This window comes from Diplotaxodon limnothrissa, linkage group LG14 (genome assembly GCF_057381915.1).
Source record: "Diplotaxodon limnothrissa isolate DT_005_m linkage group LG14, D_limnothrissa_male_GT1.1, whole genome shotgun sequence".
Taxonomy (NCBI): domain Eukaryota; kingdom Metazoa; phylum Chordata; class Actinopteri; order Cichliformes; family Cichlidae; genus Diplotaxodon; species Diplotaxodon limnothrissa.
This window is the reverse complement of record NC_140609.1, coordinates 865,702-884,069: the sequence shown is the minus strand read 5'-3', so window position 1 is coordinate 884,069 and position 18,368 is coordinate 865,702. Positions and strand designations below refer to the sequence as shown.

At 44.1% G+C, this 18,368-nt stretch overlaps 1 protein-coding gene across 1 annotated transcript; it reads left to right on the top strand.

Moving 5' to 3' along the window:
• Positions 1-2,198: 2,198 nt before the first annotated feature.
• On the top strand, positions 2,199-17,139 carry LOC146618178 (uncharacterized). Its single transcript, XM_085371565.1, has 11 exons — positions 2,199-2,334; positions 4,388-4,506; positions 5,116-5,140; positions 5,427-5,473; positions 5,603-5,750; positions 5,844-6,147; positions 8,093-8,198; positions 13,140-13,286; positions 13,719-13,779; positions 14,348-14,511; positions 17,116-17,139. The coding sequence occupies exons 1-11, from the start codon at positions 2,199-2,201 to the stop codon at positions 17,137-17,139; spliced, it is 1,281 nt and encodes a 426-aa protein (XP_085227691.1).
• The last annotated feature ends 1,229 nt before the right edge of the window (positions 17,140-18,368 follow it).

The following is an 18,368-nucleotide window of genomic DNA, read 5'->3' as shown; positions in this document are numbered from 1 at the left end:
GCTACGATGAGATAGCTGACTTCATCTAACTAGCAAATGTTGTCCAGGCTACGTTGGTGATACAGTTTTTTTAATGTGTATGATATTTTTGTCATGCGATTTTAAAGCCGGTCCTACAACCGCATCCAAGAATAACATGCAGCTTATCTCAGAACCGTCGGTGAAAATTATTCTTGGAGCTAGGTTTAATTGAGCTGCATTTTAAAGAGGTGCAATTTCACAATTTGTGTATATTTTCTAAGTTCACTATTTTGTCATGTGTTGAGAAAAACACAGATTTAAAAATTACATGGTCTAATATTTACATTTAGCATAACTGCAACATGCTTTTTTCGTTTGGACTTGAAATTCAAAATTTCAGACTTGTGACTTGACTCGGACTTTTACACCAGTGACTTGAGACTCGACTCTGACTTGCCTGACATTACTTGAGACTTGACTTGAGACTTGAGGATAAAGACTTGAGACTTACTTGAGACTTGCAAAACAATGACTTGGTCCCACCTCTGATTCATACACATAACATGCTGGTTATTTGTTTTCTGACAGTTGGTTAAAATTTGCCCTACAGAATAAACAAAAGCTAATTATACAGATAGGGCTTGGCTCTAATATTCCTGATATATTTTATGTACATTAAAGTTAAAGGCACTTAAATTTCTTTAATTATGCTGCCTGCTAGCCTTTAGTGCCACAACAGATAGTGCCCTATCCACATGTGACACAAGTATTACAAGTATTTCACACAGCAACACATACATGTTTTCAACTTATTTTAACTTTTACTTATTTGTCTCCATGCTGGGGGAGCTGCTTCTGCTTAGCTCTGCTGGGAATCCTTAAAGCTGTTTGGGACTTCCAGTCAGCAAAATAATCAACCATAAGGCCACCCCTATAAAAGACATTCTGGAGGCGCCAGATGGTTTCCTGTGTCAGCTGAAACACACATTATACAACTTATGAATCGTGTCTTTGTTGCTGTTTTGGTTTGGGGGGGTCAGTAGCCTCACCTGTCCCTGTACTGTGTCTGCTTTATTCTATTTTGCTTTTCAAATCTGCTTTCAGCATAGACACCAGACATTCCCATTGAAAAGATCTTTTTCAATGGGAATGTCTGCCTCGGGCAGAGTCTTCATCAGCAGTCATGTTCAAGCAGGTCTTACTGGATGCTTTGCATTTGGTTTGTTAACTTCAGCCCTGAACTAACATAGTCAGTCTCTGTGTATAACTGAAGCTTCTGATCACTTACGAGCTGAAATGGCAAATCACCATATCATTTATTTCAAAGTCAAAGTCAAAGTCAAAGTCAACTTTATTTGTTGATTCTTCCACATGTACAGGACATACGGAGAATAGAAATTGCGTTACTCTTCAATCCCTAGATAAATAGCAAATGAACATTTAAATATATTTAAATATAAAAGTGATTTAAAAAAATGCAAGTAAAATAATTAAAAAGTAAAAATTTAAATAAATACAATTTTACATATAACAAGGAAGCTATACAATATACAATATAATGGGTAAGTGACATTGAGTGTAAACCAGGCAGAGTAGTGCAAATAGGCAAATAGTGCAAATGGAGATTTAGTAGTGTACGGTAAGAGAAAGTGTAACAACAAAGTCTTATGAGGTAATGGCAGTCCAATGCTCCACAAAGTGACTGGTAACTGGTGCAGGCCTTCAGTGCTTCACTGTGAGAATCTCCCCATCACTTAATACACATTTCTATAAGTACATTGCAATAATATGATAATTATGTAAAAGCATAGTTTTCTAGTCTTCTTTTCTCATATTCAAGTATTGCAAGTTATTTAACCGGTGAGAGTAAACGCTGTACTTGAGGGTGAGTTCATATTCTTTCTATGCGAAATCAGAGCAAGAGATTTACAGTTACATTAACATCGTGGGTGCTGTAGCCATTTCTCTCAGGGCGCAGTGTCGGTATAGAGGCCTGCTCTAAAACTGTAATGCAAACACTGCGTGACATTCACACTGCTGGGCGTGGGCATCGAGCAGCAGGCGGGATCGTCTTTGGTGCAGTTCCCGTCGAGCTGCCAGTGGGCAAACAAACAGGTGAGTCCTCAGCCGTGCAGCCGGTCGAGGCTCAGGTTCCGCCCAGCTACAGCAGCTGTCAGGTGTCAGTGCTTCAGTGGTGGGAGCCGTGTGTCGCTAACTCAGCTTTGTCTGTTTACGATATGAGAGGACGGTACAAAATAAATGAGCGCAGGGGCAGACGGGGAGAAGCCGACTCCTCTGCTCTGCTGGGGGACACCGCGGCGGGCTCACCTGTCCCAGGTGCAGCAGTGCGTGATGTGGGAGGCACTAAGAAAGGTAGGCGAGAAGATGTTTTATCTCTGAGGAAAATCTCTGAGGCAGAACATTTATTATTAAAGGACTTTATCGCAGCTCTTGTACTTTTACAGGAACGATGCTCGGCTTTTCTCTTTGTTGTTTGTGTGTTTTATCTAAGGAACTCCTAACAGCTTGTAGTAACTTTACAAACTCACCGGACACGTTTTTGGGTACACCTGTTCGACTACTAGTTACCACAGATATCCAACCAGCCAATGGTACACTGAGCTAAAGAAACACGACTTTAAACGTAGCATGGTCGTCAGATCGACTGTTTGCTGATCTACTGTCAGCGCCTGGGCGTGTGTTGTTTAGAGAGAGCGCTCCAGACAAGAGAAACTATGATGCGATAACAGACATCAGACTTCGAGCTTGGTCCTGCACCATGAAGCCAGGACTTCTTTACGTTTTTGGATTGACCCTAAAATCAGCCTAAACAGTCACATGAAGCTGGTTATCAAACGAGCTGTGGGCCACTTTAGTGTTCAAGTGGCACAAAAACAACCAAACAAACAAGAAAACAGCCACAAATATTTCAGAAAATGTTTTGTTTGTTTGTTTTTATTTCAAATATTGTATAAATAGACTCTTAACTAACTGAAGTCTTTCATTGAACAAACAAACAAACACACTGGTCCCTGTCATTGTGTTCATATTTAACAAAATCAAACTGCACACATGAGTTTGTGACTCTCTCACTGAGCGAACACAGCCTCAGCATGTTTGTGCTCTCTGCTCATATTGGTTTCAAAAAAGTCCCTTCAAGGGCCAAACTGCCTTACATTTATTCACATCGGTATACGGGCCACAAGTAGGGCCGACATGGGCTGCATGTGGCCCCCGGGCTGCGAGTTTAAGACCGCTGTACTAAATTCAGATTTCTGCAGCGCATCCATGTGAAGAGGGTGACGTTGGCAGCATGTGGCCAATCTTAAAGGGTCGTTTAATGGATCATACAACCTTTTTTTGCACAGATAGTGATCGCCTACTCCAGAGAGGTTAGCAAATGGTGATTGGAAATCTATAAAGAATCTAAATATATAATAGTCAGATATAACACTGTGGTTAATTATTAATCTGGGGGCACAGAGTGGTAAAATAAACATTTTATTTCCAGTGAATTATTTTAATACTGAGCTCTCAGTCCTGCCGTAGACGTCTATGGTGACAGGTCAGAGCTCTGAAACTTTAGCCTGCATCCATTTAAACGTTGAAGCTTACTGTTCCACAGCCCGATAAAGGAGGCATGGAAACTGGAACAAAGTTTGGAATTCTAGAGTCCTGACAACCCTGCTAAAAACAGGAATGTGAGGATTCACTTCACTCATCTAAAGGTGTTGTTTAAATGGGACCTGCTTCGTTCTGTGTGCATGTTTGAGGAAAAGACAAAAGCAAAGTGCAGGGAGCTGAGCTTGTACAGGTTACACTGTGAGCCACTTTACTCTTATCAGTCTGTGTTATGCTGTTTATTTATTTTGTTTGCTTCAATGCATTTTATTGAGCTTTTTTTCTCTTTTATTGCAACTATATTTAGCCTTTAAAAACATATTTCATTTGATTGTATTTACTTGAGCTGCGTTTATTCTTTCTCTTTGACTGAGCTCTTTTCATTTCGGTCTTATTTTGAAAAGTTCTTCGACTCTATGCAGGCGTATATGTTGTAGGTTCTGTTGACTTTTTTGGCATCTGTAATGCAGAAGTTACCCGTCATTTAAACCTGACGCTATACTGTGTTGATGATACACTGACATTCAGATAGGTGTCATACAGTAGGTGAAGCACGGCCACATCTTACAGCTACAAGTCATTATATGTTAAATATGACACTGTTGAGTGTTAAATGATCACTTTTGACAGTGTTATATTTTTAAAAGTAACCTAGTCAGAAGATTAACAATGGCTAACACTGAGCAGTGCTGGTTTTCTAACATTTTGAGTTACTTTCCGGTGTTAGAAAATCAGCACTGCTCTGTAGAGAGCTGGTTCTGTGTCATGGCGCCACAGCAGTCTGATCCTTCATGTTTTCCTGCAGGTGCCAAACGTTCCATTTATGGTAACGACAAGGTCTACCTCGGAGTCCGTGTCAGAATGCCAGTAAAGGATCTGCTGAGAAACATCCGCCTCACTCAAGGCTGTGGCCAAGATTTGAAGGTAGGCTTGAGGTTCAAAACACACGCGTACAATAAAAGTGTGACAAAGATACAGCCGCACAGAAACACATTTCACTGCTTGGAAAAGGAAATCTTGTGTTTTCTGAAATCATAGTGAGGTTTACAAGTTCCCCCAAACGCTGCACCAACTGAAGCCAAGGCAAAATAAGAAAGTGCGTGTAACATGTGACATGCTGTAGTCATCAAATGTGAGATTATCACAACAGCGTCTTAATAACTGATAACTGCAGGCAGCAGCACACAACCGGCTGCCGATCACACCCGTTTTATCCTCAGGTAGAGAACTGACCGTGTTCATAATGTGCAGCCGAAAACTGATCTAATGTATCGTCTGCAGCGTGAGCTCACTTCTCAGACGGCACGATGGTGGTGCTGGCTGTTTATGAGCTGAAAGTAAAGGTTCTGTTAATCATGCTTAAAGAGTGAAAGTGGCTTTGCATTAGGTTCACTGTAGGGTCAAAAAAATACTGCATGAATAGGTAAAAATTGGACTTCTGTATAAGTTCTGTATAGTATTATATTTAGATTTATATTCACACTGACGCACTCTTTGTTTTTATCCCTTCATCATCCAACTGTGTGAATGCAGGACAGATGCAGCAAAACAGCCAAAGGTCAGTGCAATCTTTATTTAACGCGGCAGTGTGCACCACGGAGGAGGTCGTGTGTTGGGTTGGTTGGCTTCTTTGCATGAAAATGTTGGCAGTGGTGGGGTTAGCCTATGTTGGATGGATGTGCGTCATCTCATGCGTGATGTTAAGAGAATTTTCCGTCGTGGCAGATTTATAGTGTTGTTTGGGGGTGTTATGGTGTCACGCAGGCTTTTGGGCCTGGCTTAAGAAGAAGCCAAACATCCTGCGTAGAGGTGTGCTGACTTATACTTGACTCTTTGTTCCTCAGGAGACTTAAAACGAGCTAAAACGAGCTCCAGGCGCCGAACTGTCAAGGTCAGTGTTATAAAAGACAGAACTCTGCTCCACCCAGAAGGTTTCAAAGTGCAACGCTTTGGTATGCTGTAAGCTACATGTCATTTTGAAGAGCAGCTCAAATACTCTGCAGTACTCTTTGGCTTTCAGACACAACAGCCGTCACAAAGCCTGGAGGAGCTGTCAATCATCGTCGAAGTACTGGAAGAAGATCTCAGGACTGGCAGCAGAAACCCATTGTCTCCCCCACCCCTGTCCCCCACTGATCCACCAGTTTCTCCTCAGCTGTCTCCAACTGGTAATATGTTTTTTAAAGCTACTCCTTAAAGTGAGACTGTGACTGGCAATTACTTCCACCCTTGATGTACCACGCTGTCTCCGCTCGGTGCAGGACTTAACGGTGACGAGTACGATGAAATCATTCCCAGCCCCCCGTCCTACATGACCTACTCCCCAGGCACAGCAGAGTACCACCAGACCCCTCCTGGCTTCATGTTTCCCAGCTGCCCGCCCTCGATCTTTGGAATTGTGAGCAAAAATGGTGAACAAAGGCAGGAGTGGTTTGGTCCCAGGAATTACAGTGAATATAACGTGAACGGCGGCGCTTTCTTCTGGACACAGCTGCAGAAAGAGGAGGGCCAGCTGAGGGATGTCTGCGATGCAGAACTGCTGTCCGCTGATGAACATGGCAGGACGTAAGTTTGATAGAAGACTGTCTCTGTATGTATGTTAAAGGTAATGGCCACCAAAGACGAGGCGCTTTTACTGTTCACCTTGATTGGACGCCCACGAGCAAAAAAACTAGCTGAAATTTTCAGGAGACACAGAGGTGAAATGAAACTGCAGTAATGTACAGTATGAAATATAAATGTTGTTGTTGAACATTAAGTCTCATACATCTATCCTAGCAGAGCATCTACTGACCAGAACTATTTCAAAAAAGAGCCCTGAGGGTAAATTATTCGTGTGGACCAGATCGGGGTTAGTCAGCCGTCGTTATTGCACGGCTGCAGATTACTTTTTAACTTTTTAACAAACTAGAGCATTTAAGCTAGCCAACACATGTCATTAGCCTAATGCTACAGTTATTTTACAAATATAAAAACAGCGCTTTACACACCCAGTCATCCACACATTCACACACTGGTGATGAAGCTACATTGTAGCCACAGCCACCCAGAGGCTTTAAGTATATATTGCTGCATTCATTGACTTTGTTTATAGGTAATTTCATTGTTTAATCACATTAAATTGTTCCTAATTTAATGTTTAAAAGCACGTGAAAAGGCAAAATCCCATGTAAAATTAGGGCAACAAACTGTATTGTCATTACTGAAAATAACCGTATTTTCATGGGAAAGTTATTTTCTGGTATTATTTTGGCGCCCCAGCTGCTGGGATATTACTGTTTTTTAGGAATTTTTTTTACGGTGCAGGGAACCTTATGCTGGAGCTGACAGTCGAAACTGTGCATGTACAGCTGTGGTCAAAAGTTTGCATCCAGTGATCATGGGCAGGAATGTCATGGACGTTCTGGGCTTTTAATGATTTCTTTTGAACTATTGATTTTTAAATTAATAGTTAAATTTAAACAAGAGCTGGGCGCACTCGTTTGAATTTATTTGGGATTTTCTCTAATCCACACAGGATCAAAATATGCATATACCCCCATTAATACTTGTCCCTTAGCATGTTCACCCTCAGTGACATCCGTTTGGCAGACATTAATAAGCTTCTGGATGAATACTTGCTCACTCTGCTTGGCAGATAACTATAAATCTCTTGTCTTAGCAGCAAAAAGATAGATGCACTGGAAAATCAACAAATGTGTCATTTAGAAAAAATCTGTATGCGTTTGTATTGAGGTAATGGGCCCTTTTCAAAATAAAAGTTTGAGCTTGTTGGCTACACTAACATAATGTACTGTTTTTTTATCATTGTGTTGACATAAAGGTAGACAGAGCCACTGTCTAACTTCAGCTTGTGATCTCACCTTTAAAAAATCCAGATGGTGCTTTCTAAACTGCAAATTTCGTGTCTTCTGCAAAGTCAACAAGCTGCCAGCAAATTTCTGTTTGGCAAAGATTCATGAGATCTTCTTTCATCGCTCTCTCATTTTTTCAACCATGTACTTACGGGATCCTGTAACTGATGTCTCAGAGCTGTGCTGAAGGATTGACTTCAACAGCCTTCAACTAGTTTGGTCACGTTTGTTGTCGTTCAACATTTAAGTTCCTTTTTTTCAAAGGGCGTTTTGACATGCTGGAAACTCACGCTCGGTTTTTGTCTTCTGCTGTTACTTACGTTCACCAGGGCACTGCTCTAATTAGTCTGCTGCAAGGAGGACACAAAGAAGCTCACTCAAATGTGCAGAAGTCCTTGGACACAAGACAAACTTTCAGTTTACACAGACACAGCTCCAGTTACATTTGCATTTATTGTATTTCATGTATTCGATGTTCGTGTATGAAAACGTTTTTTGTTAAAGAATTTGTCAGACCACAGGAAGAGTAGCTGCCGCAGAAGCTGATGGAGATCTTAATACACAAACAAATAAAGTGTCCATAACCCACCTTTACCCATTTCTGTAGCCCTGTGTCAGTAAAAACTTGAATCGCTTATTTGTGTTTCTCCTTCCAGAATTCTTCACAGAGTAGCATGTGTTGGAAAGAGGGCTCTGGGCTTTGCCATTGCTAAAAGGATGGCCACATTCAACAGCCTGGACCTAAAAGACTCAGATGGCATGGTAAACAGATTTCTATTTTTATGAATATTACAACTATCTGTTGCTTTATACAACATTTCCCTCCAGTGTTTTACAAGCCTGGCAACATGTCAGGCATCATTTTTCTTTGCTTTTAAGCCTGTAACCAGTAAGTTAGCTAACACCACAACGTGACCAGTTTATCAGCAGTACTGGGATTAATAACAGCCAATAAATGAAAATGACAATTGAGTGTTGACATTGCACAGTTTGTCTAACGGGGGAAATCTGCAGTTTACCTCTTGACAACCTGTCGTTTAGAACACTTACAAAAAACAAGTAGTAGCTAATCCAAGCTAATCCGAGCTGATGTAAAACACATGGTAGGTGATGATAATGGTTCATCTGTTTCAAAGAAAAAATACCAGCCAGTATATCAAAATATCAGATTTTTAATCCACCAAATATTGCTATTGGCCTTTGAAATCCTGCATTAGCTAATGTGTCCTCGTGGTTTTCCCTGTTAGCCATGTGCAGATAACAAGCACGGGGGATAAAGACGTTTAAAATATGAACTTAATACTGTGTCACCTGTTCAACTAAGATTCTTCCAGCCCGTTCTGTCATGATCCTGGGTCCTTTTGACCCAGCGTTTTGTGTTTTCTCTTCGCGATTTTGGTTCTGTTCTTCCTCTGGTTAGTGTTTACTCTGTTCTGCCCGTGTGTTCCTGTATCTAGTCCGCGTTTCTTAGTTTGTGTCCTTTCATGTGTAAGTTCCTGTTTTATTGTGAAGGTCTGTGTCTTATGTGAGTGTTTTCAGTTTGCCTCCCTAGTCTCGTCATGTTAATTACTCCCAGCTGTGTCCCCACCTGTATGTAATCCCCCTGTGTTCTCTGAGTGTATTTAAGTTGTGTCTTCTGTCATAGTTGTTGCTGGTTCGTCTGTGTTGTTTCCCCTCGGTCTCCCTGTATGTATTTCCCCGGACCTCCCTGCACCGTCATTCTTGGTTTGTGTTGTTAGTTTACCCAGTTTAGGTTTCAGTTTCATGTTCCTAGCGCCTTTGTTGTTTGCATTTTTGTTGTTAATAAACACTCACCTGCACCAGAGCTGCCGCCTTTTGGTCCTATATATATTCCACACGGCTTGCCCCCGCAAACCGTGACACGTTCTCCCTCCTGAGGCGTAATATGATGACGATTTGTCACGTCCCACGGCATTCCTGAGGAGCGCGACAGGTGACCGCCCATGTTTTTGTTTTTTTTTGTTTGTTTGTTTTTTGGGGTTTTTTTGGCCTGTCCCGTTTGGCTCTTTTGCATCAGAATTGTTGTCTAAAGGCAAAGAAAGATGCCCAACGGATTTACTTTACCAAATTGACCATCCCAGCCTTGCCGTAATGGTCCATTTGATTCACCTTTTATTGTTTATTTTATTTTCACTTACTGAATACGGGACAGACTTGACTGGGGGAAAGAAGGGGAGAAAGAAAGAGGGAAAGAGAAACAGCTGAGAAGAGGGACGGGGGAGAAGGGCAAAAGACAAAAACCAACAGAACGGGCAGAGAAAAAAAATGCATATATCGATCACCTGGATCACCTGCTGAGAAAGAAAAAAGAAAACAAGCAGAAGAGAACAAGAGTAATAGAATAAACAGCATCACAATGATATATGGGAACATGACAGTAAATACTAAATGTTAAACATTATTGTGCAGCACATAAGATCAACAGAACACAGTGTGCTTTGAGGTAGGAGCCAAAAAGGGTGTAGTTTGTGGGTGTGATCACCCGTGTGTACACCTGTGAGCATGGACGCGCTTGTCTTTTTTTAAAAGGTTCCTTCATGTAATGATCTGCTAGAGGGTGTGGGGGGGCCACAGCCCCGTCCTCCAGGGCATGAAGCAGGTATGGAGGAGATCAAAACTCCAGACATCCAGAGGCCCCCAGAACACAAGAGACCAAGGAAGACCAACAGAGGGGCAGCCGCACCACTGTCCCAGAAAGAGCTGAGGAGAGTCCCAGATGAGGGCTCACTCAGCAGCCGCGGAGCAGAAGCCAGGGGGAGTTGCAGTGACGCGCCCGTGAGCTCCGCCGGCAGCCAGCCGTGCCTGAATGACCGAGCCCCAGGCCGAGAGGCCGGGGGCACCCCACCTCCGAAGTGGCCCGAGCGAGCCCCAGGCTCCAGGCCCCGATAAGCGGCCGCCAAGGAGTGAGCCGGTGTGTACCTCTACGCCCATCCCCGGACACAAAGAACCACCAACGCACCGATGTCTGAGGGAGGGGGTAGGGGGTAGGGGGAGATAGGCCTCCAAACCTTGGAGGGCCTGAGATGTCCCCAGAGAGGTGGCACCTGACACCCAACCTGACATATAGACACAGACATACAGGCACACACAGACACAAACATCCATTCCCCCCCTCATGCTCTCATATGCACTTACTCCACACTCAACCAACGTGGAGACAGACATAAAGAGACGCTGTACACACGATCACACTCCCCAAGCATACTCTACAAACCGGGTATAGGTACCTTTGCCCCTGGAGGGGGAACTGCACCCAGACCCAGGTGGTGTTACCCTTTTCCCTGCGGTGGGGGGAGGCAGACTGCCCCGACTCCGCAGCAGCAGGGAGGCCCCACACTCCAGACCGCAGTCGGACGGCCAACTCCTCCTCCTAGCCCCCCCGCTCCAGCAGGTCGCAGAGAATGGGGGCTAGGAGGAGACTCCAAACCTCCCTCCACCTGCTCATTGTAGTGTTGATGCATGTGTGTTCTAAGGTGCATTTAAAACCCAGGAGGGCATGGAGCTACCTGCCAGAGAGCAGCAGGTAAGCGCATGGTCCCTCCTGCTAGCCCTCAATGTCTAAGTGTATTTAACATTGAGAGGTGGGCAACGATGCCAGGGGTGGGGTGTACACCCTGATGGTAATTTGGAGTCCGTGTATCGTGCCCACCCCCAAGATCCTATATGTATGTGTAATGAGAGTGTGAGTAATGTGAATGTCTAAGTTGTGGGATAAAATTGAGGCAGAGGCAGCCAGAAGGGGACAGAGGGGGGGTAGCCTCCTCTGCACCCTGGTGACACACCCCTACTCCAAGGCCCTGCATGTGTGGGTGGTTGTGGTGGAGCGGGAAGGGGGAGGCAGCTGGAGATGGGGAGGGAAGGAAGGGAGGGGCAGGTAACCCCTCCCTGGGGCCAGCTCCCCCGCTGACCCCAGTAGGCACCCCCATACTCCGCGACCCGCCAGGGAAAGGGGGCCCAGGCCCATCCAGACCGGGGCCCAGTGCAGCAGCGCCTCCCGGCCCCACAGAGCCCGGGACAGTCCACCCAACCCCACCACAGAGAAAACTGCACCCACCCCACCATCCACTCATCTTCCAGACTACATAAGACAATAAACACCCAGGCTGAGATCTTCCTCCACCTCTCCTGTATCTCCCCCTCCTGCAGAGAGTTCCTGAGGAGAGGAAAGCTCCTGCAAGGTGTGACAATCTCCCCCACCAGTTGAAGAGCCCCCCAGGTGGCTCGACGCACCGGCGGCACCCTGCTCCAGGGCTGGGCCCCCATGCACCCACCCGCCCACAACCCCGGCAACACACCAACCAGGACCCAAGCCCCCGAGGCCCGGTCCGGGTCCCAGCCCAGAGACGGAGCGCCCCCAGAACCTCACGCCCATCCCGGACCCACCCAGGGGCAGACAGGCTACCAGGTCAGTAACCCACGTCCGTCAGCACAGACCCTCCCCTAGCCCCGCTACACGCAGCCGCGAGGAAACAGTCACCTGAGAGCCAACAGAGCCCCTAACCGGACATGACCGCTACCCCGGGTTGAGCCCCCCAAGGAAGATGCCTCCGGGGAACCCCCCGACGCCCTAAGCCTGTCCCTACCCCCACACCAATCACAACAGTGAAGGCGGGACCAAACTATGACCCCCCACCCCCACTAGGTGATGGAGCTGATCAAAGGAGCCCAGAGCAATTGATCTGATGTGGTGGCAGAGGCTGTATCAAGACTAATGTAATCTAATAGATAATTTCTATATTGGTTAGAATTAAGATTATTTTTATTTTTCCAGTTCATGAGGACTGTTTTCTTGGCTATGCATAGGGCAGTGAAAACCATATGGGCTATATTCTTTTCTGAAGTGACATTATCTAAGCTGCCCAACAAACACACTAAGGGGGAAGTTGGAATGTTACATTTCAGACACTTTGATAAGTCTTCACATATCTCGCGCCAAAACTTCTGAACTGGTGGACAGAACCAAAGAGCGTGGATGTAATTGTCCGGTGAATTGGTTTGGCAGTGTGAGCAGTTGTTGGTAGACGTAAAGCCCATCTTGAACATCCGATGACCTGTATAGTGCACTCTGACCGCCCATGTTCTTATGCTACGCGCCGGGTGAAATCCAGGAGAATGACGCTCCCGCAGTAACGCACGCTCCAGCCACGTCTTCCAGCACTAACCATAACCTTATCCCTAAACATAACCAGCACTTTCACGTTACATACTGTTTTCCCAAACGATTGAACTAAAACGAACGTACATGTGTAGATTCATTCCAAATGGTTCTCATGTTTCCTCATTTTTCCGATCTGGTAATCTAGGGAAGTGTTGGGTGCGCAGAAGCGTAACATATCGGCGATACCTAGCGTAAAATGTTACACTCTGGAAGTGAGAACGTGTGGATTCTTCAGGCACATATGTGACTCATCGCTGTATTTCAAAAAGCTTTCGTATACTTTTTATTTTTGCCGTTGGTTTAAGTGGAGAATGATTGACACCAACCCCCCCCCCCCCCCCCCCCCCCCCCCCATCAGTATGTAATTAACAGGTAACCACTAAGTCTTCCATCAGTTTGCACAACGTCTTGTTCCTAGATATTGTTTTGCAGCCACATTCATGGTAACTATTCAAAGACTTGAGTGCGTTCTGCACCAACATGTTCAGTTCATAGCTTCATGCTTTCCTTTGCTCTCTGTTCAGACTCCTCTTCTCTATGCATCAAAACACAACCACCACCTGATGGTGGCCGATCTGATCTATCTGGGAGCCAACGTCAATGAGACGAACAACGCAGGAAAATCATGCCTCCACCTCAGCGCTGAGAGCGGCTACATCAGAGTCCTGGAGGTCAGAGCCGTTATCATTTCTGCTTGTATAGAGAAAGAACCTGACTGTGTGACAGTACGTCTGCTGTTGGGCTTTTGCTTTTGTGTCCCATCTTTCTGCACAGTTTACAAGCAAGTCAAGAAGCATTACAAGTTACTGTCAGAGACGAGGCTTAGAAAACAGCTGTGATGAAAAATTAAGGTTGTGTAGTTCACTGTGCAAATTGTTAAAGATATTTAAAAAGTTGCCGTATTTTTATTTTTCTAAAGTCTGTCCTCACAGTACAAACATGTATGACAGAGGGCTCAGGCTAAAGGGCTCACTGAATTCCAGAGTGGTGCTGTAATGTAAGCTCTGGCTGTACTTTGATGCATGGCGTCAAGTTTGGGCTGATCAACCTTTGCTTCTTATCTACTGTATTCAATCCAGATGTATTCAAATGTTTTCTAACAGGTTCTAATGCGTGCAATGATGGATGGCATATATGTGGACGTCGAAGCTACTGATAACTCTGGTAAGTCCTCAAATCTTTAAAGCTTTCAGATCATTTTATTCGTGCATCACTGTTTCAAAAACATAATGAGACGATAAATGCAGAACATGGTTATATAAGAAGACAACACAGAACTAAGAGAGAGAAAAGTAAGAGCTTTGATGCCAAAGACGCCTTTGTCATTGCACGATCTTCTATGTTAGTGTGCCAGCAACATGTCCGTCTTTAAACAGCAGCACTTTCTTTGTGGCTTCCTCTCATGTGCTGTAGAACAAAGCCAAAGAAAGACATCTGGCAGTGCTTAAAATCCACAAACAGTGACCTCTTGTTTATTTAATGGCTTTAGTCATTACAGCATGGTTAGCCATGACTGACTAGCCAACTGTCATCAACTAGAATAGAACAAGGTTTCCTTTTTTCATCTTTAACACAAATGAGTGTAAAGAGCAAAGCACGCGAGAACAGAAGACAACAAAACTTCAGTCACAGTGACTAAAAACCTGAAAGCTGCACTTCCTGTTTTTGTCTGCAACTGATTGCAGTTATGCTTAGAAGCACCATTATCCTGCAGCCCTCTGTGTTTCTGCAGGGATGAGTGTGGTACAGTGTGCTTCCATTGCTCTGAAGGCCACCATCTGTGAGGTGGAAAGCAACGAATCCCTCGGTCACAGCAAGCTCCGCACACTCCGCCGAGAGCAAATGATGGAGACTCTGGAGTGTGTGCTGCAGATGTGCAGCTACCTTCATGTCATGGTGAGTCTCGCAGTAACCATGAAACACACATTGCTGCAGCACTATTCATACATTGTTTCTTCTGACCTCTCGAGCCAGGTGACATTTACACACTTAAATAGTCCTCACGTATTTCAAGACAAGCTGTTTTGTAAGGCAGCACTAAATTGTAAGAGTATAAAGAAATAACGACCCAGGATGAATCTGAGCTTCTGCGTGGACTTCACACCGAATCATTGGCCCCACTGATGCTAATCAGTTCGTAAGTCTCACACTTGACAGGAGAGACTAATGATTTTATCATCAACTGTAAATAGGCAATTATCCACTCATGCTTCCAAGTTTGGCAGAATGAAAACAAGCAGACTCAACAGCTGACTGAAGGAGTGTAAGAAACATCAGTATTTATGTTCCTGCAACAACAATGTTAGACTTCAGTCCATCCTTCACGGCAGTGTGGGACTGCTGACCAGCCACCATGTGGAGCAAAACATAATGAGAGACATGAAAAGTGCCAACATGAAACTGATGTTAGTGATTTTATTGGTGCATTTGCAGCAGTGTAAAAGAGACTTGGCAACAGGTTAGAATCAAGTAGCAGAGCGTTCGTGTGTTTGCCACGTCACCAAAAGAATTCATGCACATTCGGCGCTTCGTTCAGCGGTGTTAGTAGGACATGTTTTAACAAATACAGGGAGTGCAGAATTATTAGGCAAGTTGTATTTTTGAGGAATAATTTTATTATTGAACAACAACCATGTTCTCAATGAACCCAAAAAACTCATTAATATCAAAGCTGAATGTTTTTGGAAGTAGTTTTTAGTTTGTTTTTAGTTTGAGCTATTTTAGGGGGATATCTGTGTGTGCAGGTGACTATTACTGTGCATAATTATTAGGCAACTTAACAAAAAACAAATATATACCCATTTCAATTATTTATTTTTACCAGTGACACCAATATAACATCTCCACATTCACAAATATACATTTCTGACATTCAAAAACAAAACAAAAACAAATCAGCGACCAATATAGCCACCTTTCTTTGCAAGGACACTCAAAAGCCTGCCATCCATGGATTCTGTCAGTGTTTTGATCTGTTCACCATCAACATTGCGTGCAGCAGCAACCACAGCCTCCCAGACACTGTTCAGAGAGGTGTACTGTTTTCCCTCCTTGTAAATCTCACATTTGATGATGGACCACAGGTTCTCAATGGGGTTCAGATCAGGTGAACAAGGAGGCCATGTCATTAGTTTTTCTTCTTTTATACCCTTTCTTGCAGCCACGCTGTGGAGTACTTGGACGCGTGTGATGGAGCATTGTCCTGCATGAAAATCATGTTTTTCTTGAAGGATGCAGACTTCTTCCTGTACCACTGCTTGAAGAAGGTGTCTTCCAGAAACTGGCAGTAGGACTGGGAGTTGAGCTTGACTCCATCCTCAACCCGAAAAGGCCCCACAAGCTCATCTTTGATGATACCAGCCCAAACCAGTACTCCACCTCCACCTTGCTGGCGTCTGAGTGGGACTGGAGCTCTCTGCCCTTTACCAATCCAGCCACGGGCCCATCCATCTGGCCCATCAAGACTCACTCTCATTTCATCAGTCCATAAAACCTTAGAAAAACCAGTCTTGAGATATTTCTTGGCCCAGTCTTGACGTTTCAGCTTGTGTGTCTTGTTCAGTGGTGGTCGTCTTTCAGCCTTTCTTACCTTGGCCATGTCTCTGAGTATTGCACACCTTGTGCTTTTGGGCACTCCAGTGATGTTGCAGCTCTGAAATATGGCCAAACTGGTGGCAAGTGGCATCTTGGCAGCTGCACGCTTGACTTTTCTCAGTTCATGGGCAGTTATTTTGCGCCTTGGTTTTTCCACACGCTTCTTGCGACCCTGTTGACTATTTTGAATGAAACGCTTGATTGTTCGATGATCACGCTTCAGAAGCTTTGCAATTTTGAGACTGCTGCATCCCTCTGCAAGATATCTCACTATTTTTGACTTTTCTGAGCCTGTCAAGTCCTTCTTTTGACCCATTTTGCCAAAGGAAAGGACGTTGCCTAATAATTATGCACACCTGATATAGGGTGTTGATGTCATTAGACCACACCCCTTCTCATTACAGAGATGCACATCACCTAATATGCTTAATTGGTAGTAGGCTTTCGAGCCTATACAGCTTGGAGTAAGACAACATGCATGAAGAGGATGATGTGGACAAAATACTCATTTGCCTAATAATTCTGCACTCCCTGTATATTCCCGAGCACTGAATCGATTACACACATAAAAGCTGTAAACAAAAGAATCCATGGAAGTGTGGCACTGCTGACAAAACAAGACATTAAGCACAGATTGGAGAGGCAGCTGAAGGGAACTTCTTGACTTCAGTGCTGTCCGTGTTTCATATAGACTAAAAGTACAAAAGTGACAGGTCCAGTTAATGAGGATTCCAAGCTACAGTACACAGTTCGTCTTCAGTGCTTTAAAACTGAACAACATGGTTCAGAATGCTCTGGGTCTACATCTCCTGCTGAACTACAATTTTCTGTTCAGATTTTTTTGTTTTTACAAATTTGAATTTGAGTGAATTTGAAACGATTAACCCGACTGTCCTTCTTCCTCAGAGGGGGCAGCCCAGAACCGGCTGATCTGCCTGGCAGGGCGTTTCAGAGACCCCGACGGTAACGTTTCGAGTACATTCAGGCTTGTCTTTGTCTTAGAGAGGCTGTAATTACTGGTGTGTGTTTTTCTCTCCAAGCATGTGTTCAGGCCTGTTACAGAAACATCTGACATTCCGTGTTTGGCAAAAATGCCTGACTTGCAATCAGGCGTTTACTGTAACCTGCACAGGAATGTTAGGTTCTCATTAGCTGGTTTCTATGAAACTTCCATTGTTTGTTACATTGGAGTAACAACTTGTCCTCAGTTAGGGTGTCCAGCTGATCCAATCTCTTTAAGCTGTTAATGTCTCAGAGCTCTTTGAGGAGAGCTGTGACATTGTTACCTAGAACAAGCCATGTTGGATCTTTAACCTCTTGAATCCACCAGTCAAGCCTTAGGTTTGGGTTTGGTTAACATCCAGCCACACAAACACTGCTGTGCACGTGTGAAACACTTCATTCAAAATGTAACATCTTCTAGTTTCTGAAAATATGGCTGTTTAGCATGTGGCTAAAAACAAAACCCAGCTCTAAGTCTCGACGGGTGCCGGCGACGTGGTGGACGTTAAGAGGTTAAGAGGCTCTGATACCGGAGGACATTAAGTAGTGCCGGGGGACGAGGAGTCCCTCGATCTCTTGTGCATGTATAACTTTCTTTTCTGTCAAATATCATCTCTGTGTCTGTGAACAGTTGTCACTGATTAGTAATCTGGTTAAACACAGAAATGTACGAGTATTACTTCATTCTTGTTTCGATGTTTGAAAAATGAAACCACGGCAGTGAAAAGAAAAACAAAATGATCAAATAAAGTGTAGTCATGTTCATAAATGACATGAAAGCTCCTGTATGAGTCTTTAAATGTCTGATGTGTTTCCATATGTGCATGTGTAGTTAGCTCGGTCACTGCAGCAGATGGTACACTGGTTATAGAGGAGTAAAGACTGATGGAGGAACGTGGGCCGCTCTGCAAACCAGTGTGCCTGTGCTGGAAAATGATAAATATTGGGAATGCACCAGTATATTGGCTGATGGATATTTACCAGAAGTGTCCCATTATTTTTAAATTCCTATTGATATTCCTGCATAACTCACCACAAAGCTGAAAATAATGACTCTTAATGCCAGCACTTACTTTAAGCTGTGGTGAAAACGTTAACAAAGTCAAAGTCCATCTGCCAGCTACGTTTGGTGTTCCAGTCACTTATTGCTTTTTGTT